Below are 26311 nucleotides of genomic sequence, written 5' to 3'. Positions count from 1 at the left end.
TTGGTGATGAGACTTAGCACTGATGTTAATAAGGCATCTGTTTTGGTTCTTGACTTAAGCTCCCTGACCGCCTGTCTGTCTGTCTGAAATCAATAAATGGACGAGTAATAATGTTATTAAATTAAATGAGGATAAGAGATCATATTAGTTGGCCCCAAAGCAAAATGGGAGGAGCTCTATAAAACACTTGGCAACCTGACCTCCTTGACGAAAACAGAAGTAACAAGCCTAGTTGTTATTTTAGTCTCCGATTTCAATTCTCAGTCCCATTAAGTAGGGCTGCAGCTACTGATAGTTTTCTTAGCAATTATTATATCGATTACTTTTTTGATTAATTGAATAACTGAGAAGCAATATGTCAACGAAGCAATGCAAATACAATTGACTAAATCAATTAGTCTGATTAACCGCTTAAGCCGGTGTCATGCAAAAATTGCAAAAATAGCCGATCTACAAGCTCGCTTTTTCGAAAATAATTGTATTCAAATCAATAATTTCTTATAATCGATTCAATCAAATAGCTCAATTAACTGTTGCACCCCTAGTTATTTTAATTCCTAAATCCCATATAAATAAAGTGAGATTCTTCTCAGTAATATTACAACCATTCCTAACTCGGAAGATGCTTAAAATCTAATTCACAGTAGGTTGGACTACTGCAATGCTCTTTATACAGGCCTTGCTAAAAAGTCTGTTGAAAGGTTGCAGCTTAGACAGAAAGAACTCCACTGCTAGACTGCTAAAACGGAAAAACAAAAAACGAGAGAACACATTGCTCCAGTCTACACTTGCTCCCTGTGTTTACCACAATTGATTTTAGTCCTCCTACTTGTTTATAAATCTCTCAGCGGGTTGGGGCCGGCCCACATCACAGATTCCCTGTTGTTTCGTGTTAGATCCTCTACCTCAGGCTTGCTACATAATGCATGACCATACCCAATAAAAAGTGGAGGAGCAGCTTTCTTCAATTATGCTAACGCTATTTCTTTTACTGTGTATTTACTGAAACCATCACAAGGCCTTTTGTTTTTCATCTTTATTTTAAGTGTTGATCAGGTGAGCTGGGTAGGTGGTTAATCACTGAAATAACTGTCCCCCATCCTGATGAATACACCTATGGCAGGGGTCTTCAGCGTTTTTCAGGCCGAGGACCCCTTAGCTGAGAGAGAGACGATGCAGGGACCCCTACCACATATTGTATAAAACTGTTGCAGATTAAACTTTTTCATAGATTTCATAGCTTCATGGACTTACTGTATTTGACAGCACGATCATCAGTGTTATGTAAATGAATGTGGTTTTTTTTTGGGTCTGTTTGTTTACACATGATCTGTTCTATTAATATGTTGGATTCAATTGTATTTTCAGACATCTAACCGCTGAAACCCTCAACACTTGACCTTTGGCTCTGTAATTGGTTGATTTTAATCGAGACCTTTTTTAGGCAAAAAAAATAAATCAGTACAAACTTGCAGCTCACATTTTCAAGGTAAACAAGTTAAGTATATACAGAATGTGAGAATCCCTTATGTTCATAATGCTTAATTGTATTCAGCGTCAATCCAGCTTTGTTATAGCAGCTGCTGAGAACAAGCTCTTACCCCCTTGTGAAAACAAAGTCTTGAAGTACAGTAATTAGTAGTAGAAAACCAAATCCAACCGTGGCCCTGAACTATTGTAGTGTTGTAATGTACAATGTACAGTCAATAGGTGTCTTATCCTAAGCTCCTGTTAATTAGTCCACACACACACACAATGTTTGGAGGCTTACGTCGTTGCTGTCGGGTGGAAACCTTGTATGTCCAAAACCATTACTTTCCAAGAAATGGAAAGTAAGAACCAATGTGTTCCATTGGATCCAACGTAGCTATTATTTAGTCACAAGCTCTTATTAATACTTACACTTAACCATTTTCACTTACAAAAATGTTTAAAAATAGCTAAAATAGAAGATCTACAAGTTCAGGACACGATGCGACACGTTGTGAGCTTGTAGATCGGCTATTTTTGCTACTTTTGTGCGACACTGTCAAGTAGGGCGTTAAGTAAAAGAAAACTGAACATTTTAATCCATGCCAATAACACATATATGCGTTTTTTAGAATCCATCACTTGCCTGCCAATAACGCATATATGCGTTTTTAGGAAAAAAAAAAAAAAAAAAGTTTTTCAATGAAAAATCTCTGGCAGCCAACAGCTAAAAATCTGAAATAACTCTGGCAGCTGGTGAGTTAAGACCTGGAACGCATCTGTGTCACTTTAGATTTCTTTGGCTATTCAAAAATAGCAGATATACAAGCTCATAGCGCGGCACCGAGTGCCGCGCTATGAGCTTGTAGATCTGCTATTTTTGAAAAATCTTGAAAACATTTTTTTAAATTTTTTTCAAAAAACTTTTAGGATTTAGAAAACATTTTTAAGAATTGCCTCAGGTCTTAATGGGTTAAATATGGAGATACGAGGTTTCGACCCGACAGCGACGATGTGGCCTAACTGGGTCTATTCTATTGAAAACAGACAAAGGTGCTATAGAGCAGTGGTTCTAAAACCTTTTCAAGTCATGGACCCACAAATTGATATGTATTTGGCCGCGGACCCCCATCTGAAAATGTTTTGTTCCAGGCACCCCCAGAAGAGAAGATTTATATAAAAACAAATCTAAATGATTCAAAATGTTCCTAACATTTTCGATATTTTTCAAAAATAGCAGATCTACAGATCTGCTGTTTTTGAATAGCTAACATATTAATGGATCAAGTGGTTAAAATGATTGTGACGCTATGTTAACTACTTTTGCTGGGACCCCCTGGAACCCCCCTAAGGACCACTGGGGGTCCCCGGAACCCACTTTGAGAACCAAAGCTATAGAGCAACACTTCCCAACCTTTTCTTGATCAGGGCCCGCAATACTCGCAATACTTAGTAAATTCACTTTGGCTCTGTACTTGGTTTGGCCATCTACACCAAATCTCTTAGCTGAAAATAACCAATGTACAAGTTCACAATGCGTCGCAGTGTGACGCGTTGTGAGCTTGTAGATCTGCTATTTTGGGTGAATGTTCCCCCCGGAATATGTATGCTAGGGTTCTTTTTTTTTATCCCACGATTTTGCAACCCCATTTTTCTACCCAGTGCCAATTGTCTAAGTAATCCTGGGCGCTACACTCCCTCTGCCAGCCTAGGGAGAGCCCAGAGCCGAGCTCATGCCTCCTTCAATGCATGAGAGCTAACAAGCCTTCTTATCCACCCGACAGGGGGGAATTTCCCCGGTTCACAAGCTCACAATGCATCGCAAAGCGACGCGCTGTGAGCTTGTAGATCTGCAATTTTTTAAGGATTTTATACATTTTAAAACTTGTAAAATGGGACCTTCTGCATAATAAGTACTTTTATTTTTGGTACTTTAAGTACATTTTGATGCCATTACTTTTGTACTTTTACTCAAGTAGATTTTTAATACCGAACTTGTACTGTACTTGCAACAGACTATTTCTACAATAGGGTATTGATACTTTTACTTAAGTAAAAAAAATGCGAGTACTTCCTCCGTCACTGCGGAAAAGCTGGTGTCTGTGACAACAGAAGGTGGCCCCGCAATGACCCGCCGTCACACAGGCTTTCGTGGCACAATGCAAAGGTGACCCAGATGTCCCCCAAATGTCCTACATTACCGCTGCCGTCGTTCGCCATATGTTGCAAAAAGTGGCGGGCTTTGATCACGTAATGACTGCTGACATAACAACCGTAAACAACACCCGCTCCAAAGCAGAACAAACGCGGGTCATTCGAGGTTCTGCTGGAGGAGCTGTCAGCTGAACATGAAGATGTGTTCCTACACGCTGAAATCCCATGACACAGGGGAGATTGTTGAAGCGTTTTTTTGTCACTTTTCGGTGAAATCAAATAGTGCATGGAAACCAGAGGGGAGTGAGTAGTCAATGTTTTTATGTTATGCCAATTAATTCCTCCCCACAGTTGTGTTGCCACTGCTGTTATACTAGGGCTGGGCAATTAACTGGAAATATATCGAAACCGATATTTAGAACCGATAACCGACTTATAATCGAATAATCACAAAGCACGCTTTTTTTTTAACTGTGTTGTACAGTGGTGGTGTACAAAAATAGAAGATCAGCTATTTTCACTATTCTTATTTTCTCATTCTCATTCTCAGAATCATTCATTAACAAATTCCACGCCAGAGTTTAATATCATAATGTACTCACCAGTGCCAGCGATTTATTGTTGTTTTTTTGTATTTTTCACGTCGCCACAGACCTCGCTAAATACCTTAAGATCGCGCGTTAAACTGTTTGTAGACACACAGGGTAGCTGTGTGAGTGGCCCAGAGAAGACCGTTTTAATCGCGACATTCCATTTTGCAGTAGTCGCGGTTTATGTTAAACAGCGTTCAGTGAGGAGAAAAAAAAATCCGAGATAATGGCGGATTAGGGGAAGATTTAGAGCGACGGCGGGTGGGAACGAAAATCTCCGGATACGGATATTTCCATATCCGGGTGTGCTACAATGAAATGTGTCACTGCGAGGGAGGCCTACAATGAAATGTGAACCTGCGAGGGAAAAAATAAATAAAAGACCACTTCGCGTAGATCTACGCGACTGGCACGCTGCGCAATTATTTAGGTTCGCGTAGATCTATGCGATTGGCACGCAATGTGTTAATCGTAATCGAGGCAAATGTCATACCCCACTGGCTCACCTGCCAGTGAGGAGCCCCCACCGGGAGGATGTAGCACCTCTGCCCTACTCCCCCCGTTCAACATTCCCCGCTCACAGCCACCGCCCCCAGCCCACTGGGGTACATGCAATGACAAAGAACACCCTCCCTTCCTGAACACGGCCAATTCTGTATAGGCGCTCGGCCAAAACTGGATGCACCGTGGTGGATTTGAACCGCTAGTGACTCCACAGTGGTGGGCAAGTACTTTACCTCTGCGCCACCTGACCGTTAAGACCTTGCGTTCCTTTTGTGTGTCGTCACTGCTGTTGTATCCTACTGCCTCACACCTGCTAGTGAGGAGCCCCCACCGGGAGGGCGTAGACTGCCTCCGTCCTACTCGTCCCGCCCAACGCTCCCTACCCTCCCCCGCCCTTGCATTCATATAGACACTCGACTAGGTCTGATTCACCACGGTGGATTCAAACCCACAGTCTCTGTGGCGGTGGGTGGGCTACTTTACCTCTGCACCACCTGAGCGTTAGACCTTGCATTCTTAATGGACATAACTGGGAAAACTTAACAATTTGAACTGTGAACCGCAAGGCGCTGGTAAGACTCTCTGACATGCCCACTCAGTTTTTTTTTTAAGCGAACATGAACACTTTTTCTGTGCATTTACAGAAAAGAAATACATTGCTGCACTTTCCTTCTGCTCACTCAGTGCTGAACGACAATGTGTGTGTGCATCTGGGGCCTTGGACAGGACTGCAGAAAAAGTACACTCCACTCATAAATAGACTTGGATAAGAGTTTGAAGACAGCTTCTGTGACTTTGATAAGCTGGGGGGCATGTGTGTGTGTCATTCATTTTAAAATCATTTTCATAGTAGTGGACATAGCATGCGCTGCTGAGCACCTAAGTACAGCATTGGACTTGGATGCTGGTGCTGGGGCAGAGATGGAAATGCTCACGTTGCAAAGTTAAATTCACCATAACCACTTAAACCCCTATATACTTAGTTGACGGGAGTCCCCCAGGGCTCTATACTTGGTATGCTCCTTCCCCCCCCCCTCTACACAAAATTTCTTCCCCCAGTGATTTTTCTCATAATGGTTTTGAACCAATGCATCAACTGACGGTGAAAAAGGTAAACTTTATCCAAAGAGTAAGAAACTAAAGGGGCACCTATAAATTGACTACAATTCTCAGGCTTCGAAATGAGCGAAAGACTGCATCTCCCATTACACATGCGGCAGCCTGCGCACATAATCAGTGTCATGTCGTGTTGCAGTTTTTCTTTCTGTAGGAGAGTTGCGTTGTCAATCATCAGTTGTTTCAACAAACTAAATAACACCTAGTGAAATACAATTTTAGAGCATATCCGTGGTCATCCTATGGGCATAGGCTACCTAACAATAGATGCAAAAAATATATATATTTTGTGTGTGTATTTTTATATCAAAAGTCCCTAAAAAGCCAATCTTAATTACTTCCTGTGAACGAAAACGTGCTGCGTGATGACATATACCCTTTCATGAATATAAATGAATCTTGATTCCGTTAACCTGTGTGATTCCCATAGCTGCATGTTCCTCCAAACACACCTGATTTTAATTACAAAGCTACTCAGTTTTGAATCTCATTCAAGATGCCTTCCAGACGGTGTATTACTCACTGTAAACATAATCAGTACACTAAAATAGGTATCTGAAAACATTTTAGGTTAGAAATAAGTAACTTGGTAACAAACATTCTGCACGGTGGCCGTCTCTGTCTCCCTTGGCCAGCCTGCTCCTGCAGGCTACAAACAATAACACTGCGCACCAATAAAATGACATTGACGAAAAGACGAAAATGTCGTTGCACTGGACCTTTAAGGAGCATTTCACGCATTTTCAACCTTATCTTCATATAATTGGACCCTGCTAATCATTATAAGATGGCACAATTTCCTATTAACTCTGCGTCTCATTGGTGGGCTGTGGACAGTTCATAAACCTGTCTACCAGTGGCATCATCGATGGGGGATTACCCAGCCAATAGAAACTACAGCCTAAAGGTCGTGACAGACGGTAAGCGGTCCACACGCACGTTACCGCTCGGATCAGCGGTGATCGCACCGCGATCATTGTTGTTTTGTCCTCCTGCGCGGTGCGGGGAAAAGAAAAGCTCACCACAATCCAGCTCTCGCCGCCCGCACGCGTGTCAGGCCCGGTGCCAGGATGAAATGACTGAGGGTGCAGTTGAAAATTGTGAGGGTGCACATCAGTCGCGCATCATGCACGCGCGCTGCGCGCGTGCATGATACGCGACCCGTGTGCGCGCAAAGCACGCGCGCGAAAATGTGCGGTTATTGGGTGGATTGTGGCCGTTTTTGGGCATTTTTTGGTTACTTTATTTCGGTTTTAGGGTTAGGGTTAGTGTTAGGTTAGGCTTATGTTATCTAATTCTTATTTTTGCCTGATTTTACCAATTTTTTATCAAACAAATAATTATATATATATATATATATATATATATATATATATATATATATATATATATATATATATTTTTTTTTTTTAATAAACTGAGGGGGCACAATTTGAAACTGAGGGTGCCAGGCCCCCTCAGGCACCCCCGTGGCGCCGGGCCTGACACGTGTGCACAAACGAGCACGCGCGCAAAAGTTTCACGGGACAGCGCCTGCTCGCCTCACCGCCCCTCAACTTCTCCGCGCGTCCCAAATAATCACCCGCCTCTCATTGAAAATGAATTACATAGGCGCGTCGGCCACTTGCCGTCTGAAAGGACCCTTACTCTTCCTGGAAAGTTGCCATGCTATAATAAAAGCCATTATTCTTGCACCCAACCCTAAAAAAAAAGTGTTTGAAACCCTCTAAACCCTCTGGAACCTCCTCAAAGACCCCTGGGGGGTCCCTGCCAGACCCCACTTTGAGAACCCCTGCTCTACATCAGTGGTTTCTCAACCTTTTCTGGGTCAGGGCCCACTTGAAAATCTCAAAAGCGTTCGGGAGCCCACCCATCATGATCACACATTTCGGCTGCCGTGTTAAGTGGTCAGATGGGTGGGCCGCGTGCATTTTCAGAGCATGTTTATTTTAATGATCAATCAATCGATTGTGTTCCGGCTTGGATCAATGGAACTAATATAGTATACTTTAAGTTCTTATTGATCGGTATCACTTTTTAACTCATTCACTGCCACTGACGTAAAAGACGTAATTTGTCCCGTTTACCAATCCTGCCACTGACGTAAAAAACGTAATTATATATATTTTTTTTTTTTCAAATTTGACCCAAAGACCAAGGAGATATGATTGTTTAAAGATCTACACTCCCATCCACTTCCTTGTTAACTTAAAACTTAAAAATTCTGTATCTCGGCTCCTGAGTACTTTTTTTTTCAATGAAAAATCTCTGGCAGTGGGCAAACGCGGCCAGCAATAATTGTGGCAGTGAATGAGTTAATATCAATGTTATGTTATCATTCACCTCTTAAGTGTTTTGTCAATTATTTGGGGGCCCACTTGCAATAGCCTCGCAGCCCCACATGGCTGAGAACCCACGGCTCCACATCTTTCATTCCGTAGAGCGGTCCGTATAGAGCCCACCTGTGTTGGGGATGGTCAGCCTGCCTCCCAGGAAGTTGAAGGTGCCGTAGGAGGTGTTGGCCACGTCGCGGGGTAGCGTCTTGAAGTAGCCCTGATTGGACGACAGCCTGCTGACGAAGTCGACGGGGTCGCCGACGGCGTTCAGCTTGCCGTTGTGCAGCGTGTGCGAGCCGTTGGCGGGCAGCGGGTCCAGCAGAGGACCTGAAAATGGCAAATATATGTCAATACTAAAATGTTTAGTGTTTCATTCTTAGTCTAAGCTTTATTCCTGCTGTAATATCAAGCATCCCGATAGTTATATACTGTAGGCACGGCAATCAGAGTCTCCACGCTCACACCTCACTCTCCCTTCATTCTCATTCGCTAACAGTTCATTCATACATGCAGGGGTGTAAAGTAACTAAGTACATTTACTCAAGTACTGTACTTAAGTACAAATTTGAGGTATTTTTTACTTTACTTGAGTATTTCCAATTCTCAGTACTTTTACTTCTACTCCACTAATCTCTCAAGAACAGATTCTGCTCTGCGTTTGAATCTGTCGGTAGCCGTGTTGACAACCCGTGCGCATTGGTTTCAAGAGGGCGTGCCTTCAGATCAGGAAGCAGGCCGCGCTTTACCCAATCAAATGTAGTGGCCGGGATTCACGTGTCCGTCGATCCTTCCCCACTCGAAACAAACCGAAACTAATTTAACAATAGCGTCCGCGGAGCAGACAAAACCACGGAAAGATATTCACATTTTAACTTGCTCTTTCATTATAGAAACAAGTGGGCTTATAACCAAAACGATCCATGTTCTCTGGGAGAAGTGGTGTTAGTGTTCCGTGTAGAAATATTGTTAGTGGGAATGAAAACATAGTCGCACCACCGGAAGTGATGCGCTGAAGGCAGACCAAAATCCCGGTTTCCTTGCGCACGGGTGCTACGTAAACTTCCTCCCAGAGCCAACTGAGATAGTCAAAAACAGCAGAGGGCGCTGTTTTTCCTTTTCATTTGGCGATGGGTTCCGAGATTGCTACTCCACTACATCTCAGAGGCAAATATTGTACTTTTACTCCACTACAATTATTTGAAAACTTTAGTTACTGGTTACTTTGCAGATATAAATTATTACATTATAAAACATACATTTACCACTTTAGCCCTATTTCATACATAGGCTATTTGAAAATAGCCGATCTAAAGCTCACAACGCGTCGCGATGCGACACGTTGTGAGCTAAGCTTGTAGATCTGCTATTTTCAAACATTTTAGTACTTTTACTTTTGGTACTTTAAGTAAAGTTTGATGCCAATACTTTTGTACTTTTACTCAAGTAAATTTTGAATTCCGGACTTTTACTTGTAACAGTACTTTTATATTGCAGTATTGATACTTTTACTTAAGTAAGACATTTGAGTACTTTTCCCACCACTGCATACAGTACATGCACCCACGGCAGTCAGGCGGTCTCTCCGCGTTCAACCTCACTCAGCTCCCTTCATTCTCATTCGCTAACAAGCTAACACATACTGTACGCCCTCTCACTCTAATTGTTCATGTAGGTGGTCTTTCTAAGCAGAACACTGTTCACTCTTCCATGTTCTGCATTGGTCACAGCTCTGTTCCTGCAGCTGTCTGTTATCAAACTCCCTCTACCTCCCCAGCCCTCTCCTTGAGTTAAAGGATTAGTTCACCCAAAAAATTACTTATTTTTCTATCAATTGCACACCCAATGAAGCCTTGAATTAATGGATTTTTTTTTAGTTTTTGTCGCATTCCTAAGCCAATAATTTCATTACCGGCGGAAAGATGCCAAGGAAATACACCCGTCATCAAATTATTGGCTAAGGAATGCGACAAAAAAAAAAAGAAAATCCATGAATTCAATGCTTCATGGGGGGGTGTGTAATTGATAGAAAATAAGCCATTTTTGGGGTGACCTACACCTTTAAATGTATGATTCTGTGGATTGTATCATGTTACATATGTGTATCTTAACTTATGCCTTGAAGGGCTCAATATTTAAAGGTATGCTTCTATGGATTGTATGTTATATATCTGTATCTTATGCCCTTCAATGTTCATGCAATAACTCTCTTCACAGGAGAAGAGTCACACCGCCAAACTGAATGCAATATCAATGCCATAAATGGTCAATCGTGATGAAAGTGTCTAACTGAAATGCTGTTCGACAGCTCTCGGGTGCCAGGTGTCTGTTTTCTGTCTGTTTCTGCTCTATACCACCTGCTGGGATCCTGACTTATGTTAAGAGTTTCTATTATAAGTATAGCGCACCACATGTACAGGAATAGCCATGATAAGGACTAACCAAGCTTCTCATTTATATTGACTCCTCCTGACCTGTAAAATGTATTCTGGAGTCTTCACCTCACAAAGCTCCTAATGTTATTAAAAAAGATTGACTCATTCTACTCTCTGCGGAAATTACTTTTTGTGATTCATATTGAATAACGTTGCTGTCAGGTGGAAACCTCATATGTCCAAAACGGCTACTTTTCAGGATTTCAATTTGAAAAATAGATCCGTCGCATTCCTGAGCCAATAATCCAATAATTAGGACAAATTGAAGTTAATAGGAGACCAGTCTTAACAAAAGCAAAACTATATTAACCCATCAAGACCTGGAACGCATCTGTGTCACTTTAGATTTCTTTGGCTATTCAAAAATAGCAGATATACAAGCTCATAGCGCGGCACCGAGTGCCGCGCTATGAGCTTGTAGATCTGCTATTTTTGAAAAATCTTGAAACACACGTTTTTAAGAATCGCTGTCATGTTCTTTCTCAGTTATTTTCGCTCGAAGCTCGAAGAAGAAATGACCCTAGCTTTGTTCTCTCAGCACCTCCTACATGTCCTTCAAGCAGTTCCTATAGATCTGTATCAGTTCCTTTCAAGCCTGAGTATCAGGAAAAGAGACCAGGATACACCAGACACGTAACCACTCACAGGACGGAAGTATCATCAGACCAGTCAACGCCTCAGTCAAACAGTTCAGTTAGCAACTCAGGTGGCTTTTTCAAGCAATGCCCCATCCATATGAAACCACATCCTTTAAAAAAGTGCAGAGGCTTTCGAAGTAAACCACTGGAGGAGCGCAAGAACTTTCTGAGAGAGAACAAAGTTTGTTACAGGTGTTGCTCATCCACTACCCATCTTGCAAAAAACTGTGAAGCGGCCGTGAAATGTAGTGAATGTGGAAGTGACGGTCACCTTTCAGCCCTACACCCTGGACCTCCTCCATGGTGGGCCCACGACAGCAGCGAACCCTCCTTAGAGCATGGCGGGGAGGGTGAAGAACAAACTTCCCAAGAGTTAGTCACCTCTAAACGCACTGAGGTCTGTAGTGAAGGGCAGAACCTCAGGTCTAGCTCAAAGATCTGCCTTGCAAAGGTCTACCCTAAAGCAAACCCAGAAAAGGCAACAAAGGTTTATATCGTTCTAGACGACCAAAGTAATAGGTCTCTGGCCAAGTCCGATTTCTTTGACCTTTTCCAGATTTCTGGGTCACAAGCACCATTCACACTCAACACATGTGCAGGGGTCTCCGAAGCAGTCGGGAGAAGAGCCACAGGGTTTGTGGTTGAGTCATTGGATGGAAAAGTATGCGTGCCGCTACCTGCACTTATTGAGTGTGACCACGTGCCAGACAACCGGTCGGAGATTCCGACTCCAAATGCTGCACAGCATCACTCACACCTCAAGTCTGTTGCTCATCAGATACCACCAATGGACCCAGATGCCAAAATCCTCCTTCTCTTGGGTCGTGATATCCTGCACGTCCACAAAGTCAGAGAGCAAAGAAACGGTCCTCATAATGCCCCATTCGCCCAGAGACAAGACCTGGAATGGGTCATTATAGGAGATGTGTCTCTAGGTTCGACTCATAGGCCAGAAGATGTGGCTTCCTTCCGGACCTGCACGCTTGAAAATGGGCGGCCGTCTCTCCTTCCCCCCTGTCCGAATCAAATACCTGTCAAGGAGCAGGTTGGCCATAAGCAGTACCTTCATTCTACTCACAGCCCCACACCTGTCGCACACGGCATGACTATGATCATGGTCACTGGCAAAACTTCAAAACAGATTGCCATCGCAGAAGATGCCTCTATCGCACAGTTCAAGAGTAAGATATCCAAGAGGTTCAAGGTCAGACAAGAGCAGCTGGTATTAATATTTGCTGGAGAGATCCTTAAAGATGGGGATACTCTATCCCAGCATTGCATCAAAGACACACTTGCTGTTCATCTCGTCATCAAGCCTGCAACAAATTCCACAAAGGGTGGTACATCTCAGGCATCGGGTTCCAGTTCTGCGACATCCCAGACCAGCAGTATTACCCACTCCACTGCCCACACAGTAACAGACATAGTACCTTCACCAACACAGCCTGCAAACATACAGAGAGGGCTCGGGGACTTGTCTGCCCGTTCAGGCATGGGCAAAACAAATATCATAGATCTAAAGCAGCAGCAGAAGCAGGAACTGATGTCCAATACAAAGCTGCTGTCACTAATCATACAGAACCCACAGATGCAGCAGTTCGGAAGCAACCCCGTCTCAGCCTTCCAACTGTCCAGAACAGAGGATAAAGAGCCTCTGCCAATGGTCGTATCAGGAAGTCAGACAGACACCTGTACACCGCCCATCTCTGCAGGGGACACCAGCCCTAGTATCTACGACCCCCTGGGCTTCTACACAAAGGGCCAGGGCAACAGTGTGTTCAGTTGTCCTGAGATACAGAATCCTGAAGCCTTATCCACAAGTACCAAACCCAGAGCAATACAGGCCTTAATCCAGATCCAACAGTGTCTTCAGATCCTACAAGTGGAGGCACTTGGCCTCAATCCCAGCTTGACATTTAGAGTCCCCCCAGTTATTCCTCCCAACACAGGAGGCAGTGTTGCTCCAGAGAACTCTTCTGCTACAGCACCAGGATCAAGTCCTGCTTCAGCTACCAGTTCCGTTCAGCAACACCAGCGCCTCATGCAGAAGATGATACTACAAAGATCTTGAGGCCCGTTTGTGAGACGGTCCTTCTCATGAGTGCTACAGTTATGGACTCGAATTAGTCTTTGACATTTTATTGCTGATTAGTTTAAATTGTGATATTTCTTTAAATACCAGACGGGAGTGTCATGTTCTTTCTCAGTTATTTTCCACTAGTTGGCAAGGATTCTTTCTGCAGCTGTGAGCCTTCAGAAATTAAGCAGGTCATTAGGACCTCTGTCAATTGCACACCTGTTTTGCCTTTGATAATTGTGTTCTCTCAGGTCTTCATGACCTCTTGTCAATTACACACCTGTTTTGCCTTTGATAATTGTGTTCTCTCAGGTCTTCATGACCTCTTGTCAATTACACACCTGTTTTGGCTTAGTAATTTTGTGTTTTCTATAAAACAAGCCTAGCACTGAGCCTTAAGGCCAAATGCTTTCATGCCTAGAAGTTCATCGCTTGTGAGTACATCTTGTCTCATTGTGCAGTTCATTTGGTTAAATTTACATTGACGTAAATTCATGATGTTGTATTAAGATACGTTAAAATGGAGTCTATTTGCATAGATACATGTTTTGATTTCTACATGCTGACTGTACTTTATTTTGATTTATTAAGACCGAAGTTTACTGTACATTTTTTGTGATACATCCTTTTTTGATGTTTGTATTTCAGTTTTACAAAAATGATTGTGGAGAGAAAACAGACAACAGTAAAAAACAGTCAACTTTACTCCAGCTTCTGCGTTTCTCTTCAAGTCTTGTTCGCTACCTGTTAATTTGTATTCACACATACGATGAGAGCAGGATAATCGCCTCAGGTCTTAATGGGTTAAAAACAATCTCTTTGAACCTAGATCATCAGCAGGCCTCTCAGTGATTACACTGCGAGAGTTGTTTTGGAGTTTATATCAATATATTGTATATATTTTTGCATCGGTCTACTACCACAGCAGTGTCAGCAAATACAGAATTATTGGTGCAGGAACACGACAAAAAAATAAAGTAAAGAAATCTCCACAAATTCAAGGCTTCACGAGGTGAGTAATTGATAGAAAATACATAATTTTTTTGGGTTAAGTATTCCTTTAACCCATTAAGTCCTGGGGCCGATTCGACAAATGCGTGGTTCTCAAACTTTTTCGTGCCAAGGATTCCAAAATGATATGTATTTGGCCGCGGACCCCCATCTGAAAATGTTTTGTGCCAAGGACCCCCAGAAGAGAAGATTTGTGTTAAAAAAAATCCAAATTATTCAAAACATTCTGTAATATTTTTCTAAAATGTTAAAGTAATACTAGGTAACTTTTTCAACAAAACTAAAGTTAAATCTTTTGTGAGTGGCAAATGTTTCACAACACCCACTCCATGAATTTCACCCCCAAAAGCCTTTTGTAAACTATTTTCTATTGAAACGGTGGCTAGGGTAGTCATTCCCGCGAAAATGATGTCATCCGGCCGGAAAACGGAAACGGAAATGCACCGGTTTCCTGTTTGGCCAGGAACTACCGCACCGGTTTCCTGTTTGGCCAGGAACTACCGCACTAATAACAAAAAGGAATCTCACGCTGTTTTTAAGAGATTGTAGGATTTGAAGATCGAAAAACAACAGCAAAAGAAAACACAGCTCACGGTAACTAAAGCTGCACTGGCTAAGAGAAACGATCCACAGATAGTATAAAACAATTAAAAGAACGCTTTTTGAAACGCTTCCGTCTTCCGGTGAAAACAAATGGAATTCTGGGTAACGCAGGAATAAACGAACAACCTGCAGTGACGGTAATAAACAGCAGAGGCTGCTAAAAATCGTTATTTGTGGACCTGCATTGTATTACTTTAAAAAATAGCAGATGTACAAGCTTGCTAAGAGTCACTTTGCTATACATATAGCTAAAATCTGAAATGACACAGATGCTTTCCCGATTTTAATGAGTTGATTTAGGGGGAAAAAACAAAAAAGGGAAAACATGGATATAAGAGGTTTTTCTGCCCCAATGACAGCAATGATAAGTTCTACAGGACGTTTCCAGGACAGACCGTTGCTCATGGAGAACTTCCCGACGGTGTCGTGGCGAGAGCGCAGCGTGCCCTGGTAGCTGGTGGTGGTGGTGGTCAGGTCAGGCTGGATGGTCAGCAGATGGGAGTTCTCTATAGGGGGGGAAAAACAACGACAAACAAAACCGTCGCTGTCGGTGGAAACCTTGTTCGCTCCTTTTTTATTTTTCTAGTTTTAAAAACATTTAATTTATTAATCTATCCACTCTACTATAAAATAAAAAAAAGTTTAACATAATGGATTAGTTATCGATCCCTATTTAGGGCAAGTCATTATAGGCGAAAAGTTTAAAATAATTAATTGAAAGAACTTTAAAAAAATAAAATGTTATTATTCGACTTGTAACCCTACACACAAACACACACACACAAATAAAAAAAAGAAAATGTATGAATGTGGAACAGTGGAGTATTGGGGGCTCGACACACACACACACACACACACACACACACACACACACACACACAGACACGCACACACACACTCACACAGTGCACGTGCGCGTGCGGCAGTCGCTCATATCCTGTAAAGCTGTCACAACACAAGCACAACGCTGAGAGAAAAGATCCAATCTGGCACACACAACCACACATATTTGCTCTCACACAAATACAAATGCTCACTGCTTGTTGACAACACACAAAACACCCTGAGCCAGTTGCTTTCCGCCTTCCTCTCTCTCTCTCTGTCTGTCTCTCTCACACACACACAGTGTTGCCAGATTTTGCGAGTGAAATAAGCTACCTGGTTTATGAAAACAAGCCCATGAGCAATTTAAACCTACATGCATCGGCTATTAAAAGCTCGCGACGCGTTGTGAGCTTGTAGATCTGCACAAAAAAAAAACTTGAGTAAAAAAGTGCTAAATGTAGAAACATTAAACATTTAAACATTGTAACAACACAAATCTGGTACGGGGGTCCCTGGCAGAAATTATAATTTCAGATGGGGGTCCGACACGTATTTATTTGGGGGTCCTTGAGATTAAAAAGTTTAAGAACCACTGGTTTAAACAATAATTGGAAGCAAGCCCAAAGAAGCAACAACACTTTAGAAGCAATCCCCCAAAAACGCATCAACCAATATTTACAAGCAACTTTACAGAAAAACAAGCCCAACGTCGCTTATAATAAGCAGACATGGCAACACTGTTTCTCTGTCTCCCTCTCTCTCTCCAACATCAACACAATCAATTCCAAACAGAACTCTGAGGAAGAGACGCTGAACTGAGCACAAAGGCTCGTATTTTTTTTCCTGGTGAATCACAGACGCTTGCAACCTGGCTTGAATCTCCATCCAGCACACAGTCAGACAGACTAGCTGATCTGCTGCATCAAAGTGAACAACACTCACAGGCAGGCGACAGAATGGTTCATCCACTGACAACCATGCGTTGGCCAAACATAATGGCTAGGGGATATCGGCTGAAACCCATATTATCGTTCCTGCGCGGCAGTAAATTAAAGGAGAGTTCCAGTCATTTTAGGTGTTTGATTTGATGTGTCATTCTGCATGAACGGCAGCTCATAAGGGACATTCAGTGCATGTTTGAGTGTCAGTACACTGAATAATGAGGATTAGTGGAAAAAAACTTTGGAACTGCTAAAATAGGCGATTTTTGTTTATCCGCATTACTCCATTATGCCAGTGGAAGGGGTCTCCACAATGGACAACAGGGGCTTCTATGAAAAAAAGTCAACTGCCCCTGGTATGTTGGTGAGTGATTAGCGACACATCAAAGCAAACACCTAAAATGACTGGAACTCTCCTTTAATGCCTTACTTGATCATACTACAGCATCATACAAAAGCATCAAAAGTAGCAGATCCGCAAGCTCGAAAGGCGGCGCGAAGCGACGCGTTTCGAGCTTGTAGATCTGCTACTTTGAATTTGAATCCTGAAAAATAACAGTTTTGGACATATGAGGTTTCCACCGGACAGAGACGATATATTGTTTTGATATACGTTGGATACAGATATTGGCGTATGTATCTCAAATCATATTGACTTCATATTGAATGGCTTCGCTCCAAAACATAATTGTTTCTCGCCCGATACGAACGCACCTCAATGTATAGTCAGCAGAATGTAGAATTTCTTGATAATTATAAATGAAAAAGTATATTTTTTTCTTTGCAGCTAATGTCTTAGCAGTAACAGCACTGAAACAAGCAGTTTTTACTAATAGAAGTGTTTAAAAAAAGATTGCTATTTACGTTTTGGCAAGGAAGACAGATGGGTCGCGTTCTTTGGTGAGATTACAAGTGTGCGGTGAAAAGGTCTGATCCGGTATTTGTAATGCGCTGTAGGATGTGTTCTGAAATGAACAGTTTTTGGAAGAGAAAAATCTGGATATACCGCTTCTGGAGGGTACCTGGAACTAAATATTTTGAGATGGGGGTCGCCGGCCAAATTAACATCATTTTGGGGGTCCTTGACATGAAAAAGTTTGAGCACCACTGATATAGAAACATACGCTTTTCAGAACACTGTTGGGATTTAGAAGACATTTGTAGAATCGGCTTTAGGTCTCAATGGGTTAATGTGGAGTGAGAACAGAAAAGTCACTAGTATAGTATAGAGCCCCGAGGGAGTCCGGTCAACCAAGTATAGGTTTCAAACGGTTAAGAGCAGTGCACCGTTGCCTAGTGTAACAGCATATTGGAAATCTTCAGTGTCATGAAAGGAAAAACCTTGGAAACATGATTTATTTGTGCGGGATTGCACACACCGTCATCAGCAACACATCTGCACCTCAGACAGTCCGCCAAGAGCAGATGATGTCAAATTATCTTGGGGTGGAAATAAGAAATACAGTTAATAATAATAATAATACGTCTGGCCCTGGCCCTGTGAGAAGCCTTTCTCAGATAAAATAACAGTTCATCATCAACCGAATAAACCCGGCGAACCAGGAGCAGCGCGTGTGTTTGTGTAACCTGTCTGTGAGAAATGCACGCTGATTGAGAGCGCATACACACAAACACAAACACACGCTGGCACCCAGGGCTGCACACACACACACACACACACACACACACACACACACACACACACACACACACACACACACACACACACACACACACACACACACACACACACACACACACACACACACACACACACACACACACACACACACACACATGTGCTCCACCATCAATCTCTCTCAGACCAGCACCCTCTATAAACAGATTCACCACACCACCGCGACCGTACACTAATGAGGGATCAATGTGTTCCATGGTGATGAATGATCCACCGTGGACAGACAGACAGACACCAGGCAGACAGACAGACAGACAGACAGACAGACAGTTCAATTCAATTCAACAAAAGACAGACCAGCAACCAGACACAGAGAGAAGAGTCGTAGATCACAAGAACAGTGTCGTACTGGCAAACAGCGGGCCTGGCAAACAGACAGACAGGCAGGCAGGGAGGGAGGCAGGCAGGCAGGGAGGCAGGCAGACACAGACACAGACACAGACACAGACACAGACACAGACAGACAGTGGTGGAAAAAGTACTCGTATGCTTTACTTAAATAAAAGTATCAATACTGCAATGTAGAAGTACTCTGTTACAAGTAGAAGTCCGGAATTCAAAATGTACTTGTGTAAAAGAATAAAAGTATTGGTATCAAAATGTACGAAAAGTAAAAGTACTAAAATGTTTGAAAATAGCCGATCTACAAGCTCACAACGCGCTTGCAGATCGGCTATTTTCAAATAGCCTAGGTATAAAATAGGGCTGAAGGGGTTAATGTATGTATGTATGTTTTATAATATCATAATTTAAAGTAACTAGTAACTAAAGTTTTCAAATAATTGTAGTGGAGTAAAAGTACAATATTTGCCTCTGAGGCGTAGTGGAGTAGAAGTAAAAGTACTGAGCATTGGAAATACTCCAGTAAAGTAAAAAAATACCTCAACATTGTACTTAAGTACAGTACTTGAGTAAATGTACTTAGTTACTTTACACCACTGCAGGCAGACAGACCGACAGACAGAGAAGCGTACATCTATAAAGAACAGTGGGTTCATACTGCTGTTGGGAGGGGGCCTGCTGCTGCGTTGCGGCCTGTGCGGTGCCCACACACCTGGCTTGCTGGGCTTGATGCCCATGGGCTGGAAGCCGGTGGTGAGGATGGAGGAGTCGGCCACGTCGGCGTCCAGGCCCTCCTTGCGGCGCCGGTACACCAGCACCACCACGATGAGCAGCAGGGTCAGGCACAGCGCCACCGCCACCATGCCCACGTACAGCGCCACGTCCTCCGCACCGCCGGCCGCTGCGTGCAGTACCGCCGGCCCGCCAGTGGGAGGCGACAGGAGAGGAGAAGGAGAGGAGAGAGGAGAGAAACGGTGGGTTTAGTTTTTTTTGGGGGGGGGGGTGTTAACAGTTAACCACTTAACCCATTCAGACCTGAGGCTACAAATGCCTTCTAAATCAGACGTTCTCACACTTTCTTTCTTTCTCCTTTATTTATTCAGGGAAGCCCATTGAGAGCAAGCTCTCTTTTTCAAGGACGCCCTGATAACGCCCATATAAAATACATACATAATGAAAAACAATAACAAACATTTGAATCACATTACAATGTCACAGATACAAATAAACATAGTGTTACATGAAGCAGTCCTGAAGTTTGTTCCATTTGTGTGGGAGCATAATAGATGAAAAGCAGTCTTTCCTTGTTCACTGCTCTTACGTGGACTGATATATCTAATGTGTGTTTGTGAACGTGTTGAATGTCCAGTAACCTTTGGTTTCAAAAGCGAGGATAGGTATAAAGGAAGTTTACCACACAAGGCCGTATAAATAAATAAAATACAATGATGCTCTCTACGAACTGCGAGAGAAGGCCAACCCACTTTATCATATAAAATACAGTGATGGGCGAGATAATCATCGCCAGTAACAAAACGCAGGGCACTGTGGTAGACTGCTTCCAGAGGCTTCAGTGTGGAAAGTGAAGCATGCATATACAGTACATCCCCATAGTCAAAAACAGACATTATATCCTTTCATAAATAGTTTTTTTCAAAAATATTCCAAAATAGCAGATGTACAAGCTCGCAGAGCGGCACGAAATGACACGCTGCGAGCTTGTAGATCTGCTATTTTTGAATAGCCAACGCAAAAATCTAAAATGACTTCAGATGCTTTCCCGGTTTTAATGGTACCATTTTAGACTTAAACGTAAACTGGAACCTGCGTTGGCCTCCGTACTTGCACTGCTTTTTTTCCGTCATTAAAATACGTCGCGGATTGTAGCTTTAAGTTGCTAAAACGAGGAATTGCATTGCATTCACCGAGAGCTTGATTTGTAATAATCTCGCTCATCCCACGTAGGTTTGAATAAAAGTTGAATGAAAAAAAAGGGGGGGGAAATAAATGAATAAATAGCGATGCCCACTGCTGCATTTGCACTAGCATTTTTATTACACCATCTTTGCCAAGGTTCTGCCTGGGAAAATATGTGTAGGAGGTCTGTTTAATGGCCCTGCGTCAACTCAACATTCCTCGCTCGGCATCGAAACACTGCATCTCTACCGAAATGTCTAAATATCGTTGTCGTCGAGCAGAAACCTTGTATCTCCATATATTTCTGTTTTTTTAATGACCTTCGTCATACAAGAGTTTCGCGTACAAATCAGTGAAAACAGCCAATCTATAAGCTCGCAGCGGTTGCAAGAGCCTATAGAAGTGTGTCTGTGGATTTGATGGATATTGAGCCAATGGAAAGTATTAACAAGAGCTTGTGACTAAATGATAACTACAGTGTACATTCAGTGGTGGAAAATGTACTCACATTTTCTACTTAAGTAAAAGTATCAATAATGCAAAGTAGAAATAGTCTGTTACAAGTCAAAGGCCTGTGTTCAAATATACTTAAAGTACCAAAAGTAAAAGTACTAAAATGTTTGAAAATAGCAGATCTACAAGCTCATTGCGACGCGTTGTGAGCTTGTAGATCGGCTATTTTCAAATAGCCTACTGTATGTATAAAATAGGGCTAAAGTGGTTAATGTATGTTTCATGATTTCATCATTTATATCTGAAAAGTAACTAGAAACTAAAGTTGTCAAATAATTGTAGTGGAGTAAAAGTACTATATTTGCCTCTGAGATGTAGTGGAGTAAGTAAAAGTAAAAGTATTGAAAACTGGAAACACTCAAGTAAAGTAAAAATATGTCAAAATTGTACTTAAGTACAGTACTTGAGTAAATGTACTTAGTTACTTTACACCACTGACTACATTGGATCCACTGGAACACAATTTCCTGAAAAGTAACAGTTTTGGAACGTACAAGGTTTCCACCGGGCAGCGATGATACAGTGTTTGGAAGGAGACGAGGCTAGTTCAGCTCTAAAACCCTTACGTAAGCAACCGAAATAGCTGCTTCTGCCTCAACACGGAGCTGAGGACAAACCACAAGACATCAAAAAGCACCACTTCCTTAAGCATCCTCTCAGGATTAGCATACGGCAAGCCAGTGCTGAGCGACTGGATCAAATAAACACAGTAGCTATTACATAAATAAACACTTAACACAGGCACCCACGGACACACAAAATGTCTACACACACACACACACCGTTTCCTTCTCTCACACAATGTGTGCACACACACACACACACACACACACACACACACACACACACACACACACACACACACACACACACACACACACACACACACACACACACACACACACACACACACACACACACACACACACACACACACACACACACACACACACACACTCCCAGAGGATGACCATAAACAAATGAGGGGATTTGCTTATGAAATTCTGGCAACTCTTATTGAGTCTCTCTCAAAAAGAGCAGAGATGTGCCTGCTAAGCCTTGACAAACATCACTGTGTGTGTGTGTGCATGTGCATGTGCGTGTGCGTGCGTGCGTGCGTGCATGCGTGCGTATATTGAGGGAGCAATGGGATTTTCCACGGCTGCCTCTCGAGCCCTGCGCGGGTGAATGTGGTGGCGGAGGTGTGGTTGGTTGGAGGCTCTTTCTGGGGGCTTTGCGGCAGCCCATTGTGCCCATGGGCAACGGGGGCGTAGTACCGTCGACTCAGCAGCAGCAGAAGGGAACAGACTCACTCAGTCAGGCTTTGAGGAATGGAGGTGCGTGGCACAGAGGTTAAGCTGCTGGAGGCTGCCGAGTGTGGTGAGCCAACAGCACGGATAGAGAGAGACAAGGAGCAGTGATGGGAAGTAACTAAGTACTATCTACTCAAGTACTGCACTTGAGTACAATTCTCGAGGTACTTTTACTTTACTTGAGTGTTTCCATTTTTCAGTACTTTACACTTCTACTCCACTACAGTACGTCTCAGAGGCAAATATCGTACTTTTTTAACATACATTTAACCACTTAAGCCCTATTTTATACTTTGGCTATTCAAAAATAGTCAATCTACAAGGCAAGCTCACAACGATTGCAACGTGTAGTGAGCTTGTAGATCTGCTATTTTGTGTTATTGTGCTATTTACGTGTTACAGAGGATGTTGTTATATTGTGGTATATTGCTACATTTACTTATATGTACTTCTTCAACCACTGGTAAGGTCAGTCGGTGCCTTTTGTAGACGGCGAACAACGGGGGGCGTTTGTAAATATTGGTAGTTGCGAGTTGCGTTTTTTGGGCTTGTTTCTAAAGTGCAGTTGCTTATTTTGGTTTCCTAATGTCGTCTAAACCAGTGGTTCTTAAACATTTTCATGTCAAGGACCCCCATATTAATATGCATTTGTCCATGCCCCCCCCCCCCATCTAAAACTATTTCAAATGTATCCCAAAATTCCCCCCCCCAAAAATATCTTTTGTTGGGGGGGGGGGGGGGATAGCAGATCTACAAGCTCACAAAGTGTCGCATCGCGGCGCATTGTGAGCTTGCAGATCGTCTATTTTCAAATAGCCGTAGCCTAGTCGTTTCTTTTGGGCTTGTTTTCATAGACCTGGTTATTTATTTCTCTCGCAAAATCTGGTAACACTGTGTGTTGTTGCTTTTTTGTCTGCAGCCACATCTCAGCAGAGGCAGTCTGAGATCCAAAGTCTAAATATTAGGCTGTGGGCTGCTGGCCTTTAGCCCTCCAAGACAATTGGATGTGGGGACGTTAATGAGAGATGCAGCCGCGGTCGGCTCCTTGTTCAGCAGCTGCTTGTGGGGGCTGTGAGGGCTCTGTTCTCACTTAAACCCCTCTGTCCAACCACCAGCCCTGGAAGAAGTACTGATATTTTGTTTTAGTTTTTTTGTACTTGCGTAAAAATAGCAATACCACAATATTAAAAAAGACTGCAAATAATAGGCCTGTGTTAAAAATTGTACTTCGAGTAAAAGTACAAACGTATTGGCACCAAAATATACTTACAGTACCGAAGTAAAAGTAATAATTGGCAGGGAAAGGGAGAGAGGGGGGGAGAGAGAGAGAGAGAGAGAGAGAGAGAGAGAGAGAGAGAGAGAGAGAGAGAGAGAGAGAGAGAGAGAGAGAGAGAGACACAGAGAGACACAGAGAGACACAGAGAGACACAGAGAGAGAGAGAGGTTGGTCCCATGAGAATGACCAGTAGCCTACTGTAAGGTTTTTATGATGTCAACATAAGACAACACATGATCTGCAGTTTGCTGCGTCTGGCCAGCCAAGTCATTCACAATTGATTACATGTCAGCAGAGCTCTCTGGCATTATATGATGGTTACCCCTCACAACCTCGCGCACAGCAGCCATAATCCCACTACTTAAGGTATCAGATTTTTCCTGAGATAATCACCCATGAAATAGATTCTGGCATTTCTCTTAACCCTTTAAGACCGGAAACGCATCCGTGTGTCATTTTTTTGATTTCTTAGGGCTATTCGAAAATAGCAGATCTACAAGCTCATAGCTTAAAGATCTGCTATTTTTGAAAAAAAAAAATCGTTGAATATATATTTTTCTAACACGTTTTTTTACTCAAATCTTTGCTTCTGGGGGGTCCCTGGAAGAGCATATTTTGAGATGGGGGGGGAGTCCGCGGCCAAATACATATAATTTTGGGGGTCCTCGACACAACCACTGATATTATAGCAAACATAGTTTTTTTTTCAAAATAACTGATTTAGAAGACATTCTTAGAATCCCCAGAAGTAAAGATTTGCACAAATGTTCACGATTTTTCAAAAATAGCAGATCTACAAGCTCATAGCGCGGCACTCGCTGCCTGAGCTTGTAGATCTGCTATTTTTGAATAGCCCAAAGAAATCTTAAAAAATTACACACAGATGGCGTTCCCGGTCTTAAAGGGTTAAAGACCGCTAGTATGTCAGGAGGCTTTGTTTTGGAAAGAAATGGAATGGATTTTTTTCAGGGCTGGTGGTGGTGGGGGGGCAGGGAGACTACAAGGACAAATGGATGAAATGAGATGAAAGACGGGGAAAAAAAGAGGAAGAGAAAGACAGACAGACAGCAGGAAGGCGAGATAAAAAACAAGAGCAGGATTCCAGTTGTGTTCGACCGTTTCCCACCTATAGTCTTAGCATTGCTACTAATTAAATTGTGCCGTCGCGTGCAGTCACAGGTTTATTAACACCAATTAAAAGTTGTCAAATCGGTATTTCCGAAGCTGAGGCGCACACACACACACACACACTTCCTGCCGAGCGACTGAGAAGCGGGTGTGTGTGTGTACACACAGTGGCAGAAAGACGCCATAGCGCCGGGATGTTCATTAAAATATGTCACATCCCGACCAACATCCGCTGGGTTTAGAGAAGAACCATGCAGAACTGTTATTGTGGCGCTGATTGCTGCAATGCAAATCCCCCATACTGACTGCTGGATACTCACATACACACACACGCTGATGCATGCATCCTTCCCTTAGTCACTGTTGTTTTCTCTCTCTCTCTCGCTTTTTCTCTCTACCCCCTTCTCTCGCTCTCTCTCCCAGATGTGGTGATATGAGCTTATAGATCGACAATTTTTTTTGTTTGATGAAGTACTAATACTTCATCTTAACTCTGCCAAGGACAACTTTTACGACTTTTTTTTCCCCAAAAAGGCCCACACTGCCAAGGACGATTTTGACGACTTTTTTTGTTTGTTGGCGTTTCCACTAGATGGCGCTCTTCGCTAACACATGAGTGACCATTTCATCCCCAGATGCACGCAGAACCAGGAGATCACGTGATCCCAATATTTACTGCTCCATTCACTTCCTGGTTAACGTATTTGGGAAATTGCCTGTATCTCGCCTCCTGTGTTTTACTATGTATTTTTGACGAGACATGCTATTTACAACAGCCTATAAATATCTAACAGGGGGCCGCGTTGAATTTTTTTTTCTCACAGAAGCACAGTGAAAGCCCCCGTGATTACCAACGATCAGGGGATCGATCATACTGGAGATAAATATTCTGTGACTACTTGAAAATGTAAGAAAATCGCTGGCAGTGGCTGCACGCAGCCAGAAATAAGAGTTAAGTGGTTAATGTATGTTGTCTAATGACATAAATCTGCAAGGTAACTTGTAACTACAGTTGTCAAATATTTTTAGTGGAGTAAAAAGTACAATATTTGCCTCAGAAATGTAGTGGAGTAGAAGTATAAAGTTATATATATATTTATTTACTCAAGTAAAGTAAAAACAAATACCTCGAATATGAACTGAAGCACAGTACTTGAATAGTTAAATTCTACCGGTGGCAAGGAGACGGCTCCAGTGGGCTCAGTTGGATCAACACGGCCCTGCTTGTTGTTCGCCGTTAGAGGGGCTCAAACCAAAAAAGGCAGCGAGCTGACCTCTGATGCAAAAGATCCAATATCTTCTATCCCCCTTCCATAGCATCTCTGACCCAAACACAGACAAGCATCTCTGTCTCCGCTATCGCTTTTCCTCTCTGTCACTCTGCCTTTTGTCCGCTCCGTAATCTCTTCTGGGCTTTATCAGTGGC

The 26311-nt window shown here is 42.7% G+C and overlaps 1 protein-coding gene across 1 annotated transcript in view; it reads right to left on the bottom strand.

The window, feature by feature from the left end:
- The window catches only part of unc5a (unc-5 netrin receptor A), a gene marked incomplete at its 5' end in the record, with an annotated part of 292060 nt that overhangs the window by 43005 nt on the left and 222744 nt on the right, over positions 1–26311 (bottom strand). The window contains 3 exons of the mRNA XM_080416553.1: positions 8297–8497; positions 15327–15437; positions 19451–19639. Of these exons, the coding sequence (XP_080272679.1) occupies positions 8297–8497; positions 15327–15437; positions 19451–19639 (501 nt within the window). The remainder of the gene's footprint in view (positions 1–8296; positions 8498–15326; positions 15438–19450; positions 19640–26311) is intronic.

The sequence above is a fragment of the Gymnoscopelus braueri genome (assembly GCF_963280865.1).
Source record: "Gymnoscopelus braueri genome assembly, chromosome: 20".
In the NCBI taxonomy this organism is placed as follows: Eukaryota; Metazoa; Chordata; class Actinopteri; order Myctophiformes; family Myctophidae; genus Gymnoscopelus; species Gymnoscopelus braueri.
This window is presented reverse-complemented; position numbering and strand designations above follow the sequence as displayed.